Source organism: Ambystoma mexicanum, chromosome 6p (genome assembly GCF_040938575.1).
Source record: "Ambystoma mexicanum isolate Mex_15411 chromosome 6p, UKY_AmexF1_1, whole genome shotgun sequence".
NCBI lineage: Eukaryota > Metazoa > Chordata > Amphibia > Caudata > Ambystomatidae > Ambystoma > Ambystoma mexicanum.
Genome location: NC_090935.1, coordinates 577,920,013 through 577,939,898, shown reverse-complemented (window position 1 = coordinate 577,939,898; position 19,886 = coordinate 577,920,013). Strand labels below are relative to the sequence as shown.

Here is a 19,886-nt window from a genome sequence, read left to right as displayed (position 1 = left end):
GTGGGTTTTACTCTTGTGTTCTTATGGAGTTTTAAGATAACTCCATAGGCATCTTTTCATGCGTGTTACACAGCACGCTATGTGCAGTGACACAGGGATGTCTTGTTAGGCTTCCCCAAGGTTTAAATACCTTCTCTGGGATAAACTACTGTTTCCCAGAGAATGTAAGGTTAAATTGAGTTTACTAGTCTTTTTAAATTCCTAGACCCAGCACATACTATCTTCTTGTAGAGTGCTGGAGGGGTTACCTAGTATCCCCCGTGTCTATCATGTAGCAGTCAAATGCTACCCTTTTCTATCGAAATGGCTGGTGGCAGTGGTTTTACATTGAACTACCATGATTTTTCCCGACCGCTAACACCGATAGCTGAAAATCGCAGGAGCCATGTTTTGCAAGATGGCGCCTTAAGCCCCTTTGTTTAAACAGGTCCCGGTCTTCTTTTTTCACCATTTCTTTTTGGAAAGGTCCTTGTAGGGTTTGTCTCTGCGCGCCAAACCAGGTTTGGTCCCTTTGTTTCCATGCCTTTGGCGGGCTTCAGGACTAAAGACCGCCTCTGGCATCTGAGTGTCTGGGGTGGGCAGGGAGGGAGGTGCCTAAAACTCCCTGTGCGTAGTCTCCTAGGAAACCCAAATGCACTCTGGCGTGATTGGCTGGCTAACTGTCCAGCAAGGACAGTCACCCTGCTGGGTGAGTGGCAGCTAGGCTGGAATGAATGGGAGAAAACAGTTTAAAAGGCGAGTCTCCTGGACTGGAAAGCAGAGTCGACCACTGGAACAAAAGAACCGAAAACGAGCTGGAAGAGGGCGGATGCTGTAACTCCTGGACCGTTGGTTTGCCCGGTGAATACCTGCTGCAGGTCCGAATTGCCAAGTTCATCTCGACAGAGAAGCCCATTCAAGGACGACTTCTTCCTTTGAGTTGGTGGGACCAATCAACTCGTAAGCCACCTGGATACCATTCTCGGAGCTGGTTAGGATTAACCAGGGGGAAGGACACCAGCTTGTGTGCTTGAATTACAGCTACTGGAACTGAAGTGACTCCATTTTGTTAGCGCTTTCCGACGATCCCGTGTAGTGCAGGAGTCCTCCGACGTCCTCTCTCTTGCCCCACGACTGAGGCTCAGGAACAGTGAGCTCTACAGGAGCTGCCAGGAACCAACGTCTTCAGCTGCATCCTTTGCATCATACTAAGGTACTGTGCCAACCCGATTGAGAGAACGCCACGCGGTGAAAGTTTGTGGAACTTTCCCAACTTGCAGGCTTAATCAGCTTGTGACCCATCATATGATTCTTTTTCGTACAAACTACTTCTGAGAACTTTGGTAAAGACTTTACTGTGTACTTCAAGAACTGCTCTTTCCTAGCCAAGACACTAGTCCATTGACTTTGGCCTAGGCCTATTGAACTGAATCGAGTCCTCTAGCGAACTAAAACTATTTGCACCGCCTAAGAAAGTATTTGTGATCTATTCTGTTAACTTGTGCCTTTTTACTCCCATTAAAAGTAACTGAAATGCCTTTTTGCTCCTATTTCAGGGGAGCCTAATTTGTTCAGGAACTTATTGGTTTAGTATTGAAGTATGTGTGTGTATAATATTAAGTTGCCTCCTTCTAGTGAATGTTTTCTAAATGATTGTGTAATAAATTAATAAGTATTTTACCAAGAAACCTTGAGTGCGTCTACTTGAACAACTGTGATTGCAAGACCTCTGTGTAACCTCTTGTACTGCTCAAATTCCCTCTTGAGATAAGCCTGGCTGCTCAGCTCGCAACCACAAACTGTGTAGTACAGACTGATACCAAAGGTTGGTTTTTGCTTACACCTGTAGTCCTAATTGTATGTGGTGGTCCCAGAGGGTACTGCAGGCAATTCTGCCTAACGCGTAGTACTGGGGTGAACCATTTGCCATTGCTCTTTTTCTTGAGGTGGTAAATGGTGTTTCCCAGGAGATGTTTTCGATTGTATCAGCAATCGATTTGTGGAGTAGCTCCATTTTCCCATCTAGGTCTGCCTACTCCAGTTCTGCTGTTGAGGGTTTGGTCATCTCCAGTTGTTCTATCAGGTTGCTTGCTTTGACGGTTTTCCAGTTTCTTTTTGTGGTGGTTGAGAATTTGAGGGGCTGTATACTGACTTTGGTTGGTAGTGTGATCACGAATAGAATGAAGAGATGGTCGCTCAAAGTATTTGTATCGGTGGTGCAGTGGTGATAAGTTTTTTCTTGGCGAAGATTGCGTCAAGGGTGTGTCCTGCCGAGTGTGTTGCCCCTTTGACCAGCTGTTGTAGTTTCATAGTTGTTGGCTGCCCAATTAGTGAGTTTTGAGAGTTGGTGTTTTTCTTCTAACCACATGTTGAAGTCCCCCAGGATTATCAGATGCTCGTGTTGGATGGCTATGTTGGTGGTGGCTTCTATGAAGTTGTCAACGAAGGTTGCATCGTATGTCGGTGGTCTGTAAACCAGTATGAATTTAATGTTTGTTTTTGGATTCGCCGATAGGTGTAGGACCATGGATTCACAGTTCATGATGTTTAGAGATTTGTCGGTTTTTACTTTCAGGTGATCTTTGAATGCTTTTGCGAGGCCTCCTCCTTTCTTATTTTTTCTGTTTAACTGAAGGCATTTGAAGTTGGTGGGGAGGAAGCTTTGTAGTGTGATTTTGTAGTTTTAGTCCAGCCATGTTTCTGAGATGAATAGGATGTTGATACCATTGTCGCAGAGAAAGGCGAAGATCTCTGTTCAGCGTTTTGACATGGATCTTGCATTTATTAAGTTGCAGTGGATTTTTAAGGTATAGTTTGGTTTGTGCTTTATTGTCAGCGTTTTCTGACTGGTGTTTAAGTTTCCTTCCAAGTCGATCTCTAGTTGGAGGTGTTGGTACAGTTAGGTCTATGTCGTCGAAACGCTCTTCTAGGCTCAGTTTGGGTTTTTGTTTTCATCAGGTTCCTCTTCTACATTTTGAGTGGAGGGTCCTCTTGTTTTGGTGATGTAAGTGGTTAGGGTATTGATTATGTTTGTTACCTCTCGCTTTGTCCGTTCGACTTCTGCGTGGTAGTGTTTGGGTGTTGGTCGTTCGTGATTTGTACATTGGGTCGGTTTGTTCCGGTGAGTGGTTATTTACGAGGTATGGTGTTAGTTATAGGGATTTCTCTCTTCCCTCAGCGCTGGTTCTGTTATCGTTCTCGTCAGTGGGAGTGTGTTCTGTAGTTGTGAGTCTTTGGTGGTGCTCAGTTGGGTTTGTTCTTTCTGCTCTGTCTTTCCTTTGGTCCAATTCATTTTCGCTGCATTTTGGGATATTTGGCGTTTGCGTTCTTGGTAATGTGTTTGGTTTGTGTTTCCTTGGGGTTGAGGTTGCTGGGTTGGTAGCCCTCGTGCAGTGCTTTATTGGCTGGCTTGTTTTGTTATGATCGTATAGTTGCACGCGTTTTTCTGGTTGGTTTTTAGGTTCTGTTCGTTGTTGCAGAGTCAGTCTTTTGTGCTTTTGGTCCAGCTGTCTGGTGGAGTTGGACTGGGTGCGGGGGATTGTCCGATATAAGCTTGGGCTCTGTTGGGGGTGGTCTAGTCGGGTTATATGGATAAGAGTATTTCAGTGGATGTCCCTAATGTGGCTCTCCCTGGATGAGACTTAAACAAACAAATCTCTGGTGTGTGACGCAGGGTACTGTCCACAGCACCATCTCAGAATGTCAGGGCCAATGATCACAGTACCATCTCAGTGCGGCAGGACTAATATTTACAGTGCTATCCCAATACGGCACTTTCTAGATGTGGTTTAAAGGCCTTCTTAACAATTCCCTAATGGTGCGACGCAGGCCAATATTCACAGAGCTAGCCCAGTGTAGTGCAGGCTAATAGTCACGGTACTATCCCAGTGCGGGACAGGGTGATATCACTGTGCTATCCTCGAGAGACAGAGACTAGTAATCCCAGTACTGTTCTTATGGTGGTGTTTTCTAGATATGATTCAAATCAATATGCACAAATCTGTACGGGTGCTGCAGAGGCCAATAATCACAGTACCATCCCAGGGAGGCACAAGCTAATAATACTGGTACTATCCTAGAAAGGCACACACAGGTCATCACAATACTATTTTATTGTGGTGCTTTCTAGATGTGATTCAAGTCAATATGTGCCCATCTCTAAGGGTGCGGCACAGTTTAATAAGCACAGTACTACACTAGAGATGTACAATGAACGGAGTACGATCCTAGAGAGGTACAAGCTAGTAATTATGGTACTGTCCTAGGAAGACACAGGCTAAGATTCATAGTACTATCCTAGAAAGGCACAAGGCAATAATCACAGTACTATTCCATTGTGGTGCTTTCTAGATGTGATTCAGGTCAATATTTGCTAATCTCTAAGGGTGCGGCGCAGTCTAATTATCACAGTACTATCCTATAAGGCACAAGGTAATAGTCACAGTACTATCCTATGTGGCATAAACTAATAATCCCAGTACTATCCTAGAAAGGAACATGCGAAGAATCCCAGTACTATCCTAGAAAGGAACATGCGAAGAATCCAAGTACTATCCCAGTGTATGCAGGTTTGCTATGTGGCAGGGCTTCCAGAGTAGAGTGATTGCACTACTCCCCCCACCCTGGCCACTCTGACCTTGTTCATCGCTGCTGGTTGATGGCTGGCCACTTGCTTCCCCTGCTGACACCTGCAGACACAACCTGGAGCCGCCTCTGGTGGAGCCGCCCTTTGCTTGGGGCCCTTAGCCACAGGGGCTGCACGGGCAGAGGGCTGCCCTGTGAAGGTCAGTTATGACTAGTGATCTGGCTATCAGGGGAGGAGGGGGCGACGGTGCGGATGGGAAGGAGAAGGTTGGGAGGGAGCTGGACAGTTTGCGGGCACAGAATATTTTCAAAATAGACACAAACAAGGCCCAGGAGGGTCGTTATAGCACGATACTAACCTTTGCTGCCTGGGTGAAGAAAAAACCAAGTTCACTCTAAACCAAATAACACCTTAAAGGGTGTAATCATAATAGCGTGCAGCTCAGGCACGGACTGTGCCTGAATGGGAAGGGTGTACCAATATTAGGTTGCTCCCCATTTCACCACATACAATTCTCCATTTGAATTGCTCAGTCCTTGCAAGCCAAACTCAGACAGGCCCGTTTGGTACCCGAAGCTTTGTGAAAGAGAAAACCGATGAATGCTGAAAATGACAAAATAAGAATTGAGACAAAGAACTGTGTGAAAGAGGACAGAGTGCCTGTTGGTGTAGTTAAGGTGAGACTACCCCCGTCACATCGAAAATGTTTGCCAAAATTCTATGAGTTATTAGTGGATGGTATGGATTGGAACAAGGATCAGACAGCAGTGCTCAAACACGTTAGAGGGGGAAATGAAAACGATGAAAGCAGTTAAAGGCTCTCAAAGTTCCATTAGCATATGGGAGGGAAATGTGGTGGTCTTGCCCGCATGGTCAGTTGCCATAATGTCTCCCTTGTATAAAGCTATATGTACTCCCCTCCTTTTTTCTTTTCATATTGGTTTATGCGCTACTGCGTCATGCTCAGATCAAAGAGAGAATGCCACTCAAATGATGTTCCAGGTGGTGGCTGCTGTGGGCCGTGTGAATGGAGGCTGCCGGAGGATGGTCACCTGGTCGTGGAGCAGCATGTAATGGCTGAATAAATGTCCCAAGTTCAAAGAACCTGGCTCCCGACATTTGTTCCATGGCAACACAAATCAACATTTCCGTCTCACTTCTAGAGGACTTGACCATGTGCCTTTCTTTCAGGCATTGCAATTCCAGTGCCGGTGTGAATCTGGGGGCAATGAACAAGGAGGAACTTGGAAGATGTAGTCTCTGTCACCTATGTCCAAAATGTCTCCTCACATCCCTCCATCAGAAACATCTACATAAAACTGAGTCTCAGCAAAGGTTGAGAACATGTCCTGGCTTTTGGCACATACATTTACAAGTGCTGAACAAATCATCAAAGATTACCATTTTGGCACATGTTTGGTGTGGTTTTATTTAAAATAAATATACAAATGGAATATTTAAATGATAGTATTATTGTAAATGATAAAAAGGAAGGAGTTACACATTGATACAACGTAAAAGAAAACAATGAAAAGAGCAAAACAACAGAAAAGAGAACGATTCCCAACAAATCTATTTGAGCAGATATAGCTTATTCTCTACTTACGCTTTTGAACACACGGAGAGATGGCCACCATAGACACAAAAAGGCAAAGGCCTCCGTTGACCCCAAGGAAGACTTTGTTCAGCAAGCAGCCATCAGGGTGCGTGTAGAGGACAGCCATCATGATGAGAGCCCCCACAGCAACGGAGTACAAGGACAGGGTGACGAAGGCCAGCGCTCCGTACCACAGCTTGTTATGTGCCGTGCCAGCAGTCCTGTTTGAGAATTAGATTAGACATTTTTAGAGAGACCAGAGGCAGCATACTGAATGGGTGACGAAATGTTGGAGTCATTGAAAACATCTGTAGTAGTTAGGGTAGCCTTTGCACAATACGAGGTTTCCCAGAGCAGACACAGATTAACCAGCAGAGGAATTCTCTGCCACCGGTAACAGTGCAGCAGAAGGGCAAGCTTGCAATAGTACCATTTCTTATTTCACTTTCTTTAAAAACATTGTTCACGTTTTAAGGTACTTGGATTTTTTGCTCATCTTCAGGTCTGCATAGGAGCAGGAAATTCCAAGGCAAGCAACTTCAGTTATCCAGCCTCTTTCTTGCCACATCCCATTCCCCATCGACAACACACTGCCCTTCAACATCACCTTCTACTCCAACGTTTGTATCATATCGACTGCTGTCACCTGTGTGTTGCCATTCACACCAATGGCACATTCATACGCCAACCGGCTAATACCCCCTGCCAATCCCTACCCATATACGTCAGCCCCAACCACATGCCTCATACAAAGCCCCCAGCACCACAACCAATCATCGCTGATGGGACAAAAGCCCCAAACGGTGGCTTGCAGGGAAACCCTGGCCATTTATACTTTTCCCCCTCAAAATTCACAGATCTTTTCCCTCCCCCTAGTGACTTTGAATCCAGGGCCTTAGAGGGGACGTAACTTAATGCATCTGTCCTTGGGATGACCCATGTCTCCCAAGCCAATATGCCCCAAACGTGCCCTGCGTATTTTCCTTAGCTAGTAGATCTACACAGCTCCTTGTATTACTTCACTGACTGAAGACAACAGTTTCTAATACTTAAGAATTCTGCATGCTGTTGCAGAAATTTTGAGAGCCTGGTAAAAAGCCTTGGTCTCTGTAGGTTCCCACTAAATGAACTTCATGGATTTTGAATATTCTATGGGGAGTTATCTGAACTCCCCATCCTTATTTGTGAGGTAAGTGAGCCACAAGGGACTGGGGAGGTCTGGTCGCTACCAGGTGTGCATCCCAGAGGGTGGCTGAGGCTTGCCGTCAACCCCAGAGACTTGGTAATACACCATCAGGGGAATAACGAGGATTTTCGCACATTAGGTACAAAGCAGTGTGCTCACAGAAGGTCTGCGCTTGGGGGAGTAGTACATCAATTGTTCGAAATCATTTCAAAGTCACAGGACCACCATCAGTTTCAGTTGTTATTACGTACATTGGTGAAGAACAAAAATACAAAAAACAGAGCAAAACAGATGATTGTGGCCAATGCATTTTGGATAGGCCACTATCCTTCGTCAGGACCAGCCTGCAAGAGCAACATCCAAATTCTAGGATTCGTAGTGGCGCAGACTGTAGGCTTCAGAAGGAGATACAACAAAGACATTCTTGCACGGCCAGAGGTGCAAGGAATCCCCTTGGCACCCCAGCGCCGCCTTACCTACACGATCATTAGAATAAACCACGTCCATGAGAAAGTAAACAACCAGAGCAGATAAACTTCACCAAGTTTTTTTTTTTTAGAAAACGTCTACGCGATTAGAAGGACAATGGACAATATTTTAAAAAGATTGTGTACAATGACCACGCTGGGTATTCGAGTGTTGGAACTTTAGTAATTCAGAGGGTGGTCATTAACCTTCTGCAATTCCTTTATTCGAAAAACGACCCGTTTGGGCAGGTAGTTGAATGCCGTAATCCAATTTTTTTTTAATTTGCATTTTTAAAGCGCTCACAAAGCCCGGGGGCATCGAGACGCTGTTACAGGAATATGACTTAGTTGCGTATTTATAAACGCGCTTGATACCCAGAGGTTTCTAAGCACGGACCCGGGGATCGAACCTGTGTTGCTTCGTGTCGTTTCCAAGGCGAGCGCATTGCAGCTGAGCTATCCTCCGGGGACATATGATGGCAATATGATGGCACAACATATTAGACTTTACAAACATTATTAGCAAACTAATATTGGAAAGGAGTGTACCAGTTTTTATTCCATTTGTGAGCAAATTCCACCAGCAGCATAAGCTGAATGACCAAGAAAATGAACCCTCCAGTCACGCCCACATAACGCCACGCTGAAAAAAATAAACAAAGGACACATGTTAGTTCACGCAATAGCAACCATTTTGTTTTTCCAGATGGCATTCCACTTACGCATCATTTCAGACAATAAACATGCTGCCGTGGTGGTATAAACAACATTCAAAGAAGTGAACTACATGGAGATAGTACATAGTTCTTACTAGTTGCTGTGTGGTCATTCAAATAAAAAAAAAGGCACAAGAACATTTCCCACATTAAAAACTTCTATAGATGTTTTGCTTTGGCCAACCATTTTGGCTTCAGGGCTAGTAAGTTCTACAGCTACAAGTGCACTACTCTAGGCAAATGTCACATTATGCAACTCTACCGATGGCTGTAGAGAAGCATTTTGCGTCACTTTCTCAAACTTTCACCCCAATCCAAGATGAGGGAGATTCAAAGGCGTAGGGAGGGTGAGGGGGGGCACAAATCCTCCACGCCTGAACATTTTAAGCAGGGGGAGATCTAATGCCATATATCCCCCCCCCACAATCTGAGGCGAGGGAAAGCAGGTTTTTTAGTTTTCCAAGTGGTACTGAAGCAGCAGGGCTGTGTTCAGTAAAATCAGGCCTGGACTGTATGAGCGAATATCCAGGCCAGCCTGGATGACACTGGCATGGATGTTTGCTCATACAGTCTGTCCAGCCCTGATGGGTGGCTCTCTCATCACAATCAGTCACACTGTGGTTGGCTGACTGGTGCACCGCGCACATAATTATTTTCTGCACGTGCATTTGACTCGGGGTATCGCTCGGGGAACGAACCGCACGGCAAGTGCCCTCTGTGCTCCCCTTGCTCGCATCACACATGATGCACACTGCACTGCAGCGCAGCCCGGTGGTCCAGTCAGTGCCGAGTCTGCTGCTGCTGAGCAGAGTGGACTGATGTGTCGCAGGGTTCGAAATTGAGATTCGATGAGCAGGAGCGAAAACCAGCTGTCGGGCATCACCCAGTAGGCAGGATCTACCGCAGAGGAACCAGGAGCTACCAGAGATGCTCCTTTAACTTTGTGTCACTTTTGTATGAACCATTGTGCTTAAATGTATATTAAAAGTGTTCCAATTCTTCTTTATTTACATTCTCAACTACTCAAAGTTAATGCCACATTTTCATGTTTGGAAGGCATCAGTTGGCCCTAGGAGCTCAAAGTAGCTCCTCGTAGCTGTAGGTTTCAAGCTAACCAGGCTCTACTAGGCTAGAAGCAGGAGCTCAATAGCTCTAAACTCCCCTCCATTTCAAACCCTGTGTCAATGAGGCAGCAGCGCATGCTCAGTCAGATCGGCACTCAAGCAACAGCAACATTCTCTGCCAGTGCTCGCTGCTTGAAAAGACGGTCTTATTGAGCTAGAAGAGAGCCACAAGGTCAGTGAATCCGGGAATATTCATTACACACCAATATGCACGTCGGCGCTCGCGTTACGAGGCATCATGCCGCATTCGCAGCAATTTGTGTAAAAAAGGGCAAGCTCCTTTCTCCAATTAACAAACCTACAAGAACAATTTACCCAAGAATCCAGCAAGGGCTTGTGCCTTTCTGTGGGAAATGCATGGCAGCCAGTTTGGAAAAAACGGACATGCTGTGGCCAGAAACACACCCAATGTGTTTCACATGACTGCTACTACCGCACACCAGCCCCTGTGACCTCTGCAACCGCCCGGGAGGGGAGGGTGCGCTATTAATTGGCTCTTCCTGCTTCCAACATTAAGTTCCCTGGTATGAAATGAATCATGTCTGATGGGGTGTATTGTTTTTTTCATTGAAATATGCCATTTCTTTTTTTTTAACAATTGCAGCTGGAGGGGTCCTCACTCGGCAAACATTAAGTTATTTTACCTAGGCATCCTCCACCCAACCGATTAATGTGAACCTACTATGTTCCTTGAAAATAGTGCCCCGATGCCATGGCCCAGGCATAGTGCAAGGGTAACTTTCCGCACACACTCTGGAAATGGTGGATAGTATAGTTCTGTGTGGGGATCAGATTAACCTTGTTCTTGCCGCTCTGCCATTGAACCTTTCACCCAGAACGTTTTTTCCAAACAGGAGAACGGGACAAACTTTTTGATAGTACTCCAAGGGGGTGAGAGGTGCGATTCAGTACAATCCAATCGCGTTGTTTATTTTTTTCTTTATGAATTTTTTTTTTTTTTTTGGTAATGCTGGGAACATTCAGTATTTATTTGGAAATGTGTTAAATGCATTGGTCAGCATTGCAAACAGCTTCATTTTAAGATGTTCACTTTGACAGCGAGACATTCGTGCGACGGTGTGAAATTGCCACTATGAATAACTTGTACACAAATGTGTAAAGGCATGCGTCTTCTATTTGCAAGGTGCACCTTGCTTGCTTTACACACAGATCAGAGCACTTTCTAAATCCCCTATAGCTGATCAGCTGAAAAAAGCCCCTGTAGTTTTCTATGGCGTTGCTGCAAACGTTGTACACGTGCCCCATAATAAAGATATTTTATTTATGGCAGAATGTATTATGTTTATGTAATTGTACCTGTAACAAAGCTGAGCATATTCTTGTCTTGTGCGCCCTGATGCTCCAGGGCCTGGCACGCCCTACAAATAATAAACTAAACTAAAGAAAAAGGAAAAAGAAAAGAAAAAAAGAAGAACTCTACATATGAGAACGTAAAACTGCTTTCCCGGCTTGGCAGTTCACCTCTATTTCCACATGCTCCACCTCTACCTTCATCCGTAGATCGGTCGAGTGGGCAACAGGCATTTTTCTCGGATGTGTTCTTTCGCGCACTGTTTTAGGTTACCAATGCTGGCTTGCTTAGAAAAGTGCTTAGTTGGTCTGAGGTGCAGGGCGGCGCCGCCCAGGGAGTAACACTAAACAGCCCAGCTAGCCTGGGGGTGGGAGCTTTGCCCCCTAGCCCAAGCCGCACCTAGGGAAGGGGGGAGGGGGAAGTCCCCGAGTCTCAAAATGGCACTTTTGGGGTGGCAAACGACCCATGGCTCCTCGGGCCCAGAAAGCAGTAGCACCCTTATAGATTGAAAGGTCGCCACTCACCAGAACCATGAGTTAAAAACTCCTGGACCGTAGAACGAACTTACAGGTTTTTCATAAGTTTGTCAGCTTCCATGAACCCGGCCCGGTGGCAGTACTTACTTTTATGGACGTCCAGACCCCTGTCCAATGAGCCTTCCCCCCAGCCCCCCTTCGGTTTTATGCGTCTCCTACGTCGCTGGGGAGATTCCTGCTACCGCACACGAGGCAGACGCCAGTGTGACTATGGAAAAAGACCTCTAGTTTGAAGGCACGGCCTCTTCATTCAATGAAGGACTCAAAAGACTGTCTCCAGAACCAGTTTTGCCTTCTCCATTGCAGGGACTGGACTGTTGGCAGGACATAATGCACACTATCCTTCTGGGGCTTTGGGTCAATGTGGGCGCTCATTTTGGAAGACAGATTAGCAAGGACAATGTCATCTCAGAGTGCGGCGGACAGAATGTTAGTGAGTAGCAGAAAACGGAGATGAAACATTGTGGAGCTGGAGTAACCTAAAGCAGGCTTACAGGCATAGCGTTTCTTCTTCCTAAATGTAATTTTTTTATCTGTTGCATCGTTTGCAGAGAGAAACGCTCCATTCCATCATATGTTCAACATTTTGTAAGAACCTTTCTGGCGGTGGTTGTGCATTTTGTCTGCTGCATACTTTCAAATCCATAAAAGGGCAGCGACATCAAAATAGGGGGATGGGGGGAGTGCAGTCTGTATTCATCATTGCAGCAAAGGGGGAAGTAAAAGGTTGCGTTTGCTCGCCTATTAGACAAATAATAGTAGAACAAGGAGTGGCGCTACTGCAATCAGTAGTACTCAGGGCTTTAAGTGGGCTGGGGCTAGCTGGCGGTCTCCAAAAAGGACTCCCGAACTGGGGCATTGCCGGGGCCCGCCCCGACTAGCTCCAGCCACGCCGACACCTCAGTCAGGCAGCATGTGTAGCCGAAGCTGCAGTTACACGGGCTGCCTGCAGGTATCAGCACTTGGGAAGTACCGATATCTGCAAGCAGCCTGTGCAACTGTGCAGCGATTGGGCTGCACAGGCTGCTTGAGGTCTCTGTACTCGGAAAGAGGGGGAGGTCTGGACTGCCCAGCTCTCCTTAAACGGTCATTAGCGGCTTCATGCTGCACGATGACTTGTCTCGAAAACAAAAGGAGGGCTGGGCAGTTCAGACCGCCCCCCTCTTTCTGGGTACAGAGACATCAGCAGCAGGGTGACCTTTCATTCAAGGAGCCGGTGGCTAAAGCGTTGCACCACCAGCTCCTTGTATGAAAGGACCGCCTGCTGTGTGTGAGCGGGGGCACACTGGTATCGCACCTTTGGTAAGCCCAGCCGCTTCTTTTGTTTAAAAGGGGGGGGGGCTGGGTGCATCAAAGGTAATAATGCCAGTGCATGCCAGCTGTGTACTTCTATTACCAGCACCCCCCCAACCCTAGGCTAGGGGGGGGCGCTCTCCTTAAGGGGCGTGGTCTAAGTTAGGCCACACCCCTCAGGAGAGCCCCCCCTCGATTTCTAATCCCACTTAATGCAGTGGTAGTACTAGCACCATTACCAGTAGTAGTATATTTACTTCCTGTTGCAGTAATAGAACGATCATTTATAGTATTTTTACTAACAACCGTATAAGTACCAGTACTGGTACGAGCACCACTAGTGGTATTACTAGGCAATCAGTAGTCACAGTAATAGCACTACCCGTAGTCCTAATACCAGGGGAGCCGATTTATGAATTTCCGGGGGGGGGGGGGGGGGCAAATACAGGAAGTAACATCCCTGGCAGTTATATGACCGCAAATTTGCATGTAGTCGCCAACTTGGTGCAACAGCACGCGGGGGGGGCAGGTGTTGGCGCACGCAGCGCAGAACAGTGGAAACATTGGCTAGCATGCACTGCATATACTAAAGTCAAGAAAGAAGGAGATTTAAGCCTTCGAGTTGCATTCCAATAAGACATCACTGCCCCTACTCCACCGCTCTATAATCGTCCAGCAACACAACTAGGATGGGAGAATGAAATGCTTGCTAAACAGAAGGTACAGCTGCAAGGTGGAGTACCACCACCACCAAAAAAAAGTTCCCAATTCAAGGGAAACGAGAAGTAAAGACGTTTCCCGATTAAAAACTACCAAGCAAGACGTGTGTGGTACCATAATTTAGTAAAACATCAACAATTCAAACTTACAATAGTGCTGCTGTAGATTGGCCAGCCTCAAGTGACATTTGCTCAGATGTTAACTCTGGGTAACCAGATACAGTTAGGGATGTAGCTTAATCTTAAACCTTTCAGTGGACACATCAGATGTGCTACTGAAGTACAATGCAATCCTGGCTGAAGTATAATGCAATCCTGGCTGAAGTATAATGCAATCAAGTGTGGTTTCAGACTTGGGGTTGGGGGAAGAGTGTTAACTGCTTTTAGCACTGTAGTTTACCAGAAATTCTGGTAAAGTAGTGTACAATGTTAAAAAGCAGTTACCCAGGCTCACCCTGCACCCAGGTGTTGTTTGGGACTGATGGAAGCACTCGCGTCTAAATGTTGTAGCCATGGTTGTCTCCATGTTTTAAAAACTCCCACTTTCCGGGTTTTCAACATTAATTTGAAACACCCCTTATTCAAAAAATGAAGGAGTCAGTAAAAAACATCTTTATCAACTGCACCTCAAAGTGGGTGCCTTGGAACTCATTGGAATACTAACTGATGGAGCAAGAAACCCCAAAAACAAAATGGATTAAAATGCAGGGTACTCAAAAGGGATATTTTGTATTGTGAAACCAGGAACCTCAGATGCACCAGTAATGTTAGCAGAGTTGTGGTTACATTTCAGAACACTGTGATTTGACTAAACTATTTCAAGGGCAGAGTCCAAACAAGCAGCTGGAATTGGGCAGGATACCTCAAGTGAACTGTGCATCACGGATCATCCCACTTTAAGGTTAGATCAAATCACAGATACCCGGGGCTTTCATATTTTGTGCCGCTATTTTAGAAGTGGGTCGATCATAGAGGACCATTGGGCTTCAAGGGAAATGGAAACTTTATAAAATGGCTTGATCATGCCATGCCCTCAGGCGGTTCAATCTCTTATGGAGGCTTAATCTTACCCCTCCCCTCCAACCTCGAATACACCAAAATTATGCTCTGGTGAACTGCTTGCCATAGCTTCAGAAATAGCCAAAAGGCCTACAACCACTGATGCAGACAGAATCCATCAGCTTCCGTACGTTGCATCAGTGCCCAGGACAAATCTTGGACAATCAGATCCTGATCAGAATGATGGAGTTCGAGCAGAGTGCTTATATCTTCCCCGGATTACTGAACTGGTTTCTACGGTCAACGTATCACACCTCACGAAAGATCTGTGGTGCTGCTGCCCATGATGGACCGTAGGCGATTGGCACCTCAGAAGCACTGGCGTAACAGGCCACCCCGCGGTGCGGGGGGCGCGCCAGAACATGTCCTGGGAGGGGTGGCCCACTTGTAGAAAAAAAAGAAAAAAAAAATCACTAAAAAAATGTTTTTTTTCTTTTTGAGTTCACTCTGCATTCATAAAGAAATTATTTCTGTAATAGAAATACATGGCATGGAAGACGCTAGGCTGGAGGTCTCCATGTCATGGGGTGGGAGGGCCCTATGACTTCAAAAAGAAAGTTTATTTTTGAAGTCACTCTGCCTTCACAAAGAAATTATTCCGTTATGGTTCGGTCCTTAACAGAAATAATTTCTTTATGAAGTCAGGGTGACTTCAAAAAGAAGCAATAGGCCTCATTACGGGTTTGGCGGTAACCGTGGCAGTGCTACCAGCAGGTTGCCACCGGACCCATAATGACTTACCGGCGCCCGACTTCCCGGTAACATCAGGGGATTACAACCCCGGCAGTCTGGGAAGTCAAGCGCTGGCAAATGGTAAGTCCCCATTTCCAAAAAGTCCTATCGGACTCTATGGGAATGGGGACCACAGAAGCACCAGCACCATTAATAACCGTGCCAGTGCTTCAGTGAAAACTATGCCGGTGGGTGCCAGTGCTTCAGTGAAAACTATGCCGGTGGGTGCCATAAAGCAACCGCCCGCAGAGCTTTAATATGCCAGCCTGGAAACAACGGTGCTGGTAAGCTTACCGGCACCGTTGTTTCCAGTCCGGCAGAGTTGTAATGAGGCCCAATTTCTTTTTGAAGTTTTAGGTCTCCCTCGACGCCATTGCATGTGCGTGTGCGAGTGTATGCTGAAAGGGGGCACACTTAAATGTATGGATGGCTGGGTGTTGCGAGTGTGTATATGGTGAATGGTGCGTGTGCTTGTGCTCAGGGGTGCTACAAAACCTACATTTCGGGGGCTAACGTTCAAAATATTAGGAGAGGCGCTAACTTCAAGGGCAGTGGGGGAGGGGCAAACTTATTTGTTTGGGGCATTGTTAGGAAGAATTCTCAGAAATGTGCTTATTTCCCTTCACCTTAGAGACCCTCAGCAACTTTGCTGGATTTTGAGGGCTTGTTTTTTTCCCCTGGAGACCGGGTGAGACTTTTTCCCCCTCTCAGGTATTTTGATGTGTTTACTTTTGTGTTCTTTGGTTATGGAGTTTTAGATAACCCCATAAGTAATCTTCTTTTATTGTTGTGTCACACAGCACCTTTAGTGCAGTGGCACAGGGGTGTCCCTTGGACTCCCCAAGGTTTAAATACCTTCTCTGGGATGAACTACTGTTCTTCAAAGAATGTAAAGTTAAATTGACTTTACTAGTCTTTTTAAATTCGTAGATCCAGCACAAACTATCTTCCTATAGAGTGCTGGAGGGGTTACCTAGTATCCCCTATGTCTAAACACTCTAGTAGCTGTCAAAAGACACCCTTTTCCATTGAAATGGCTGGTGGCAGTGGTTTTATAATGAACTACCATGATTTCTCCCGACCGCAAACAACGGTAGCTAAAAATCGGGGCTGCCATGTTTTTCAATATGGTGCCCAAGACCCCTCTGTAAAAACAGACTTCGGTCATCTATTTTTGCCGTTTCTTTGTGGAAAGGGCCTTCTGGTGTTTAACTCTGCGCGCCAAACCAGGTTTGGTCCCTTTGTTCGTGAGCCTTTGGCGGGTTTCAGGACTGAAGTCCGCCCATGGCGCTGAGTGTCTGAGGTGGGCAGAAAGTGAGGGAGGTGCCCAAAACTCCATGTGCTTAGTCTCCTAGGAGACCCAAATTCACTCTGACATGATTGATTGGCTGACTGTCCGGCAAGGACAGCCACCCTGCTGGGTGAGTGGCAGCTAGGCTGGAATGAATAGGAGAAAACTGTTTAAAAGGCGAGTCTCCAGAACAGGAAGGCAGAGTCAACCACTGGAACGAAAGAACCAAATACTAGTTGGAAGAGGACGGCTGCTGCAACCACTGGACCATTGGTTTGCCCGGTGAAGCCCTGCTGCAACCCCAAATTGCCAGATCTCCAATCGACAGATCTCCAATCGACAGAGAAGCTCCTTCAAGGACGGCTTCTCCCTTTGGGACCAATCAACTCAGCAAACGCCTGGATACCATTCTCTGAGCTGGTTAAGGTTAACCAGGGGGGAAGGACACCAGTTTGTGTTTAGAAGCCACAGCTACTTGAGCTGAAGTGACACCATTTTGTTTGCTCCGACGCTAATCCTGTGCAGTGCAGGAGTCCCCCGACGTCCTCCCTCTTTGTCCCCACGACTGAGGCTCAGGAACAGCGAGACCTGCAGGACCTGCCAGGAACCAACGTCTTCAGCTGCATCTTTTTGTTCCACTTTAAGGTACTGTGCCATATGGTTGAGAGATCCCAACTCTCGCGGTGGAAGTAAGTGAAACTTTGGCTTGGCCTATTGAAATGAACCGACCCTCCTGGTACATTGAACCTTCGCATTATCTAAAAGAAGTGTTTTCTAACCCTTTGAACAAACCTATTCTATTCATTCCCATTGAAAAGTACTGAAGTGCTATGTGGCTCCTTTTTCAGGGAGCACAAAACTGTCTTTATAACTTAGAGTTTGTTACTGTAGTATATTGATGTTTAATATTGAGCTGATTTCTACTAGTGAAAGTTTTCTAAATGACTGTGTAAATAAATGTTTAAGTATGTTTTACCAAGAAACGTTGAGTGTAATTGTCTACTTGAACCACTGTGATTGTAATACTTCTGTGTAACTTCTTCTACTGCTCACATTCCCTCTTGAGCTAAGCCTGGCTGCTCAGCTCGCTACCAAAAGTGTGTGGTACAGATTTATACCAAAGGTTGTTTTTTGCTTACACCTGTAGTCCTATTTGTGTGTGGTGTTCCCAGAGGGTACTGCCTGCAATTCTGCCTAATAGGCATCTCATTTCTTTACACATTTTAATGAGATTATTCTAGTGCAGCTTCAATGTTACAAGCAGTTAACTCTCTGCTTTAGGGTTGAACGCACCCACTTATGGACTGCTGTGAGAATGAGTTGTCTCCTGTTGCCTCTCTACCCTTCCAATCACTCTGCTGGCATGCAAGTATTAAACCCACATCACGATTTCAATTGCCTAAAAAAGTTGGCATTTGAATACAGGTACTAACAGTTAAACTAACAGTTAAATGCTTTATGTTAGTCATTGCTGGGTTCATGTTAACAGTGAAACCCAGGTGCCGTTTAACATCTGTGTCCTGTTCTGTCTGGCAACTGCTCTGAAGGTCAGCCAGATCGAGTCAACATAGCCCAACATTTCAGGGAGTTTGGGGGCCTGAATCCCAGTCAACTCAATGGTGTTGCACCAATACTTGTGTTTAATGGCTGGATTACTTATTGGTAATCTTCATTACTCCGATCCTTATTCTTCCACGTCCCAGTGTGTATGAGACAGTACTTGTGTATAAGGCACTCTGCCTCATACACAAGTACTGGGATTAGTTAGAGGTACATGGAGGTAATGCTCGACTTCGCTACCTGTAATCTTCTTTACTCCTAGTCCCATTCTTTCTCATCCCAGTATTTCCATATGAGGCAAGGAGCCTCAACTGTAAGCTCTGGGGCAAGGAAGAGGGACGTGGAGGTCATTTTAGGCCAAGGAGCTGATTTTTGAGGTTGGGGTGGGAGGGAGAGGGAATGTGTGGGGTGGGGGGCAGGATTACACGACAAATCATAATGGCTGTCCATGTCCAGGCTAAGCAGGTATGATATGTGGTATTAGTGGCTAGAGAGGCATTTTGGTGCAGACAGTCTAGTCATTCCTCAGTTTGGTATGACTTTTTTTTTATCTGGCCATTTCTGATAAAGCAGTCCTGCTAAGTGAATTACCTGGCTAGACTGTCATTTGGGTGCTGCCAGTCTAGCCGTTTCTTACTGCGGCATTGTATATTTTTCTGTGCATCTGTGATCAAATGATATGATACAAGTCATTTTTTAACGCGCCTGCACACTAGTGTTTCTAGGTGCGACAAGACAAGGGAGGGAAGATAGAGGGAGGACAAGACAAATTATCTTACTAGGCCTTGTGTCATTCAGATCGTGCAAGTGCGAGAACGAGAAGTGCAAGGGGAAAGGGAAGGGGGGAGTGCAAGGGAGAGGTAAGGGAAAAACAGGGCAGCAATGCTCTTAGTAAGTGCAGCCAGGGCAGCGCGGCTCTGGTAGTGCAAGGAGAACAAGGGACTGTAGGGTTACAGTTACAGCCCCTAAGTGCATGGTAGGCCCAGAGGCAGTGCAAGGGTGACTAATCAAGAAAGAGTCTGGACTCGGTGAGACTCTGAGGGTAGCAAAGCAACCAGTCGGTACAGGAGACAGGTAGGTCAGGTAGGTCAGCAGGGGAGGGAGAGAGAGAAAGCAGAGGAGAAGAGGAAAGTTTTGAGCTGGTTCCGGATCGTCGGCTGGTCCGGTTCAACTTTGAGAGAGGCAGGGAGGCTATTCGTAGAGAGAGGCACCTGCAGAGAGAGATCTACCCTCCATTCTCTGCCTGGAGAAGTGTCTATCCCTTAGAAAGATGTAGGTAGCTGAGTGAAGGAAGGCTCGAGAAGGAAGATATTTTGGTAGAGAGCGTTGGATGTAGTGCGGCCCCCAGGCCCACAAAGCCTCGTGGACAACGCAAAGGGTCTTGCACTTGAAACTTGCAGCAACTGAGAACCAGTGGAGAGATTTCAGGGCTGACGAGATACGATCCCTGGGCTTGAGCCAAGGATAAGTCTTACAGTCCTGTTCTGGATTAGTTGCAGAGGCTAGAGAGTAGAGGAAGGCAGATTGAGAAAGAGGCTGTTGCAGTAGTCCAGCCTAGAGAGAACCAGGGCTCTGGAGACAGTGAGCTTCTTGGGGAAAGTGAGAAAGGGAACAGTCCCTTTGAGGAGGAGCAGCTGGTAGTGGGACTTCTTGGTGACATCCGAGATGTGAGGAGAGAAAGAGAGTGGAGTCAAAGATGACACCAGGTTTGTTTGCCGTATAGGAAGACG

The 19,886-nt window shown here is 46.3% G+C and overlaps 1 protein-coding gene across 1 annotated transcript in view; it reads right to left on the bottom strand.

Moving 5' to 3' along the window:
* Nucleotides 1-19,886, bottom strand: part of SERINC5 (serine incorporator 5) — a 330,849-nt gene that overhangs the window by 81,432 nt on the left and 229,531 nt on the right. Inside the window, exons 5-6 of the mRNA XM_069627400.1 lie at nt 8,364-8,457; nt 6,171-6,382 (exon numbers count right to left, since the gene is read on the bottom strand). Of these exons, the coding sequence (XP_069483501.1) occupies nt 6,171-6,382; nt 8,364-8,457 (306 nt within the window). The remainder of the gene's footprint in view (nt 1-6,170; nt 6,383-8,363; nt 8,458-19,886) is intronic.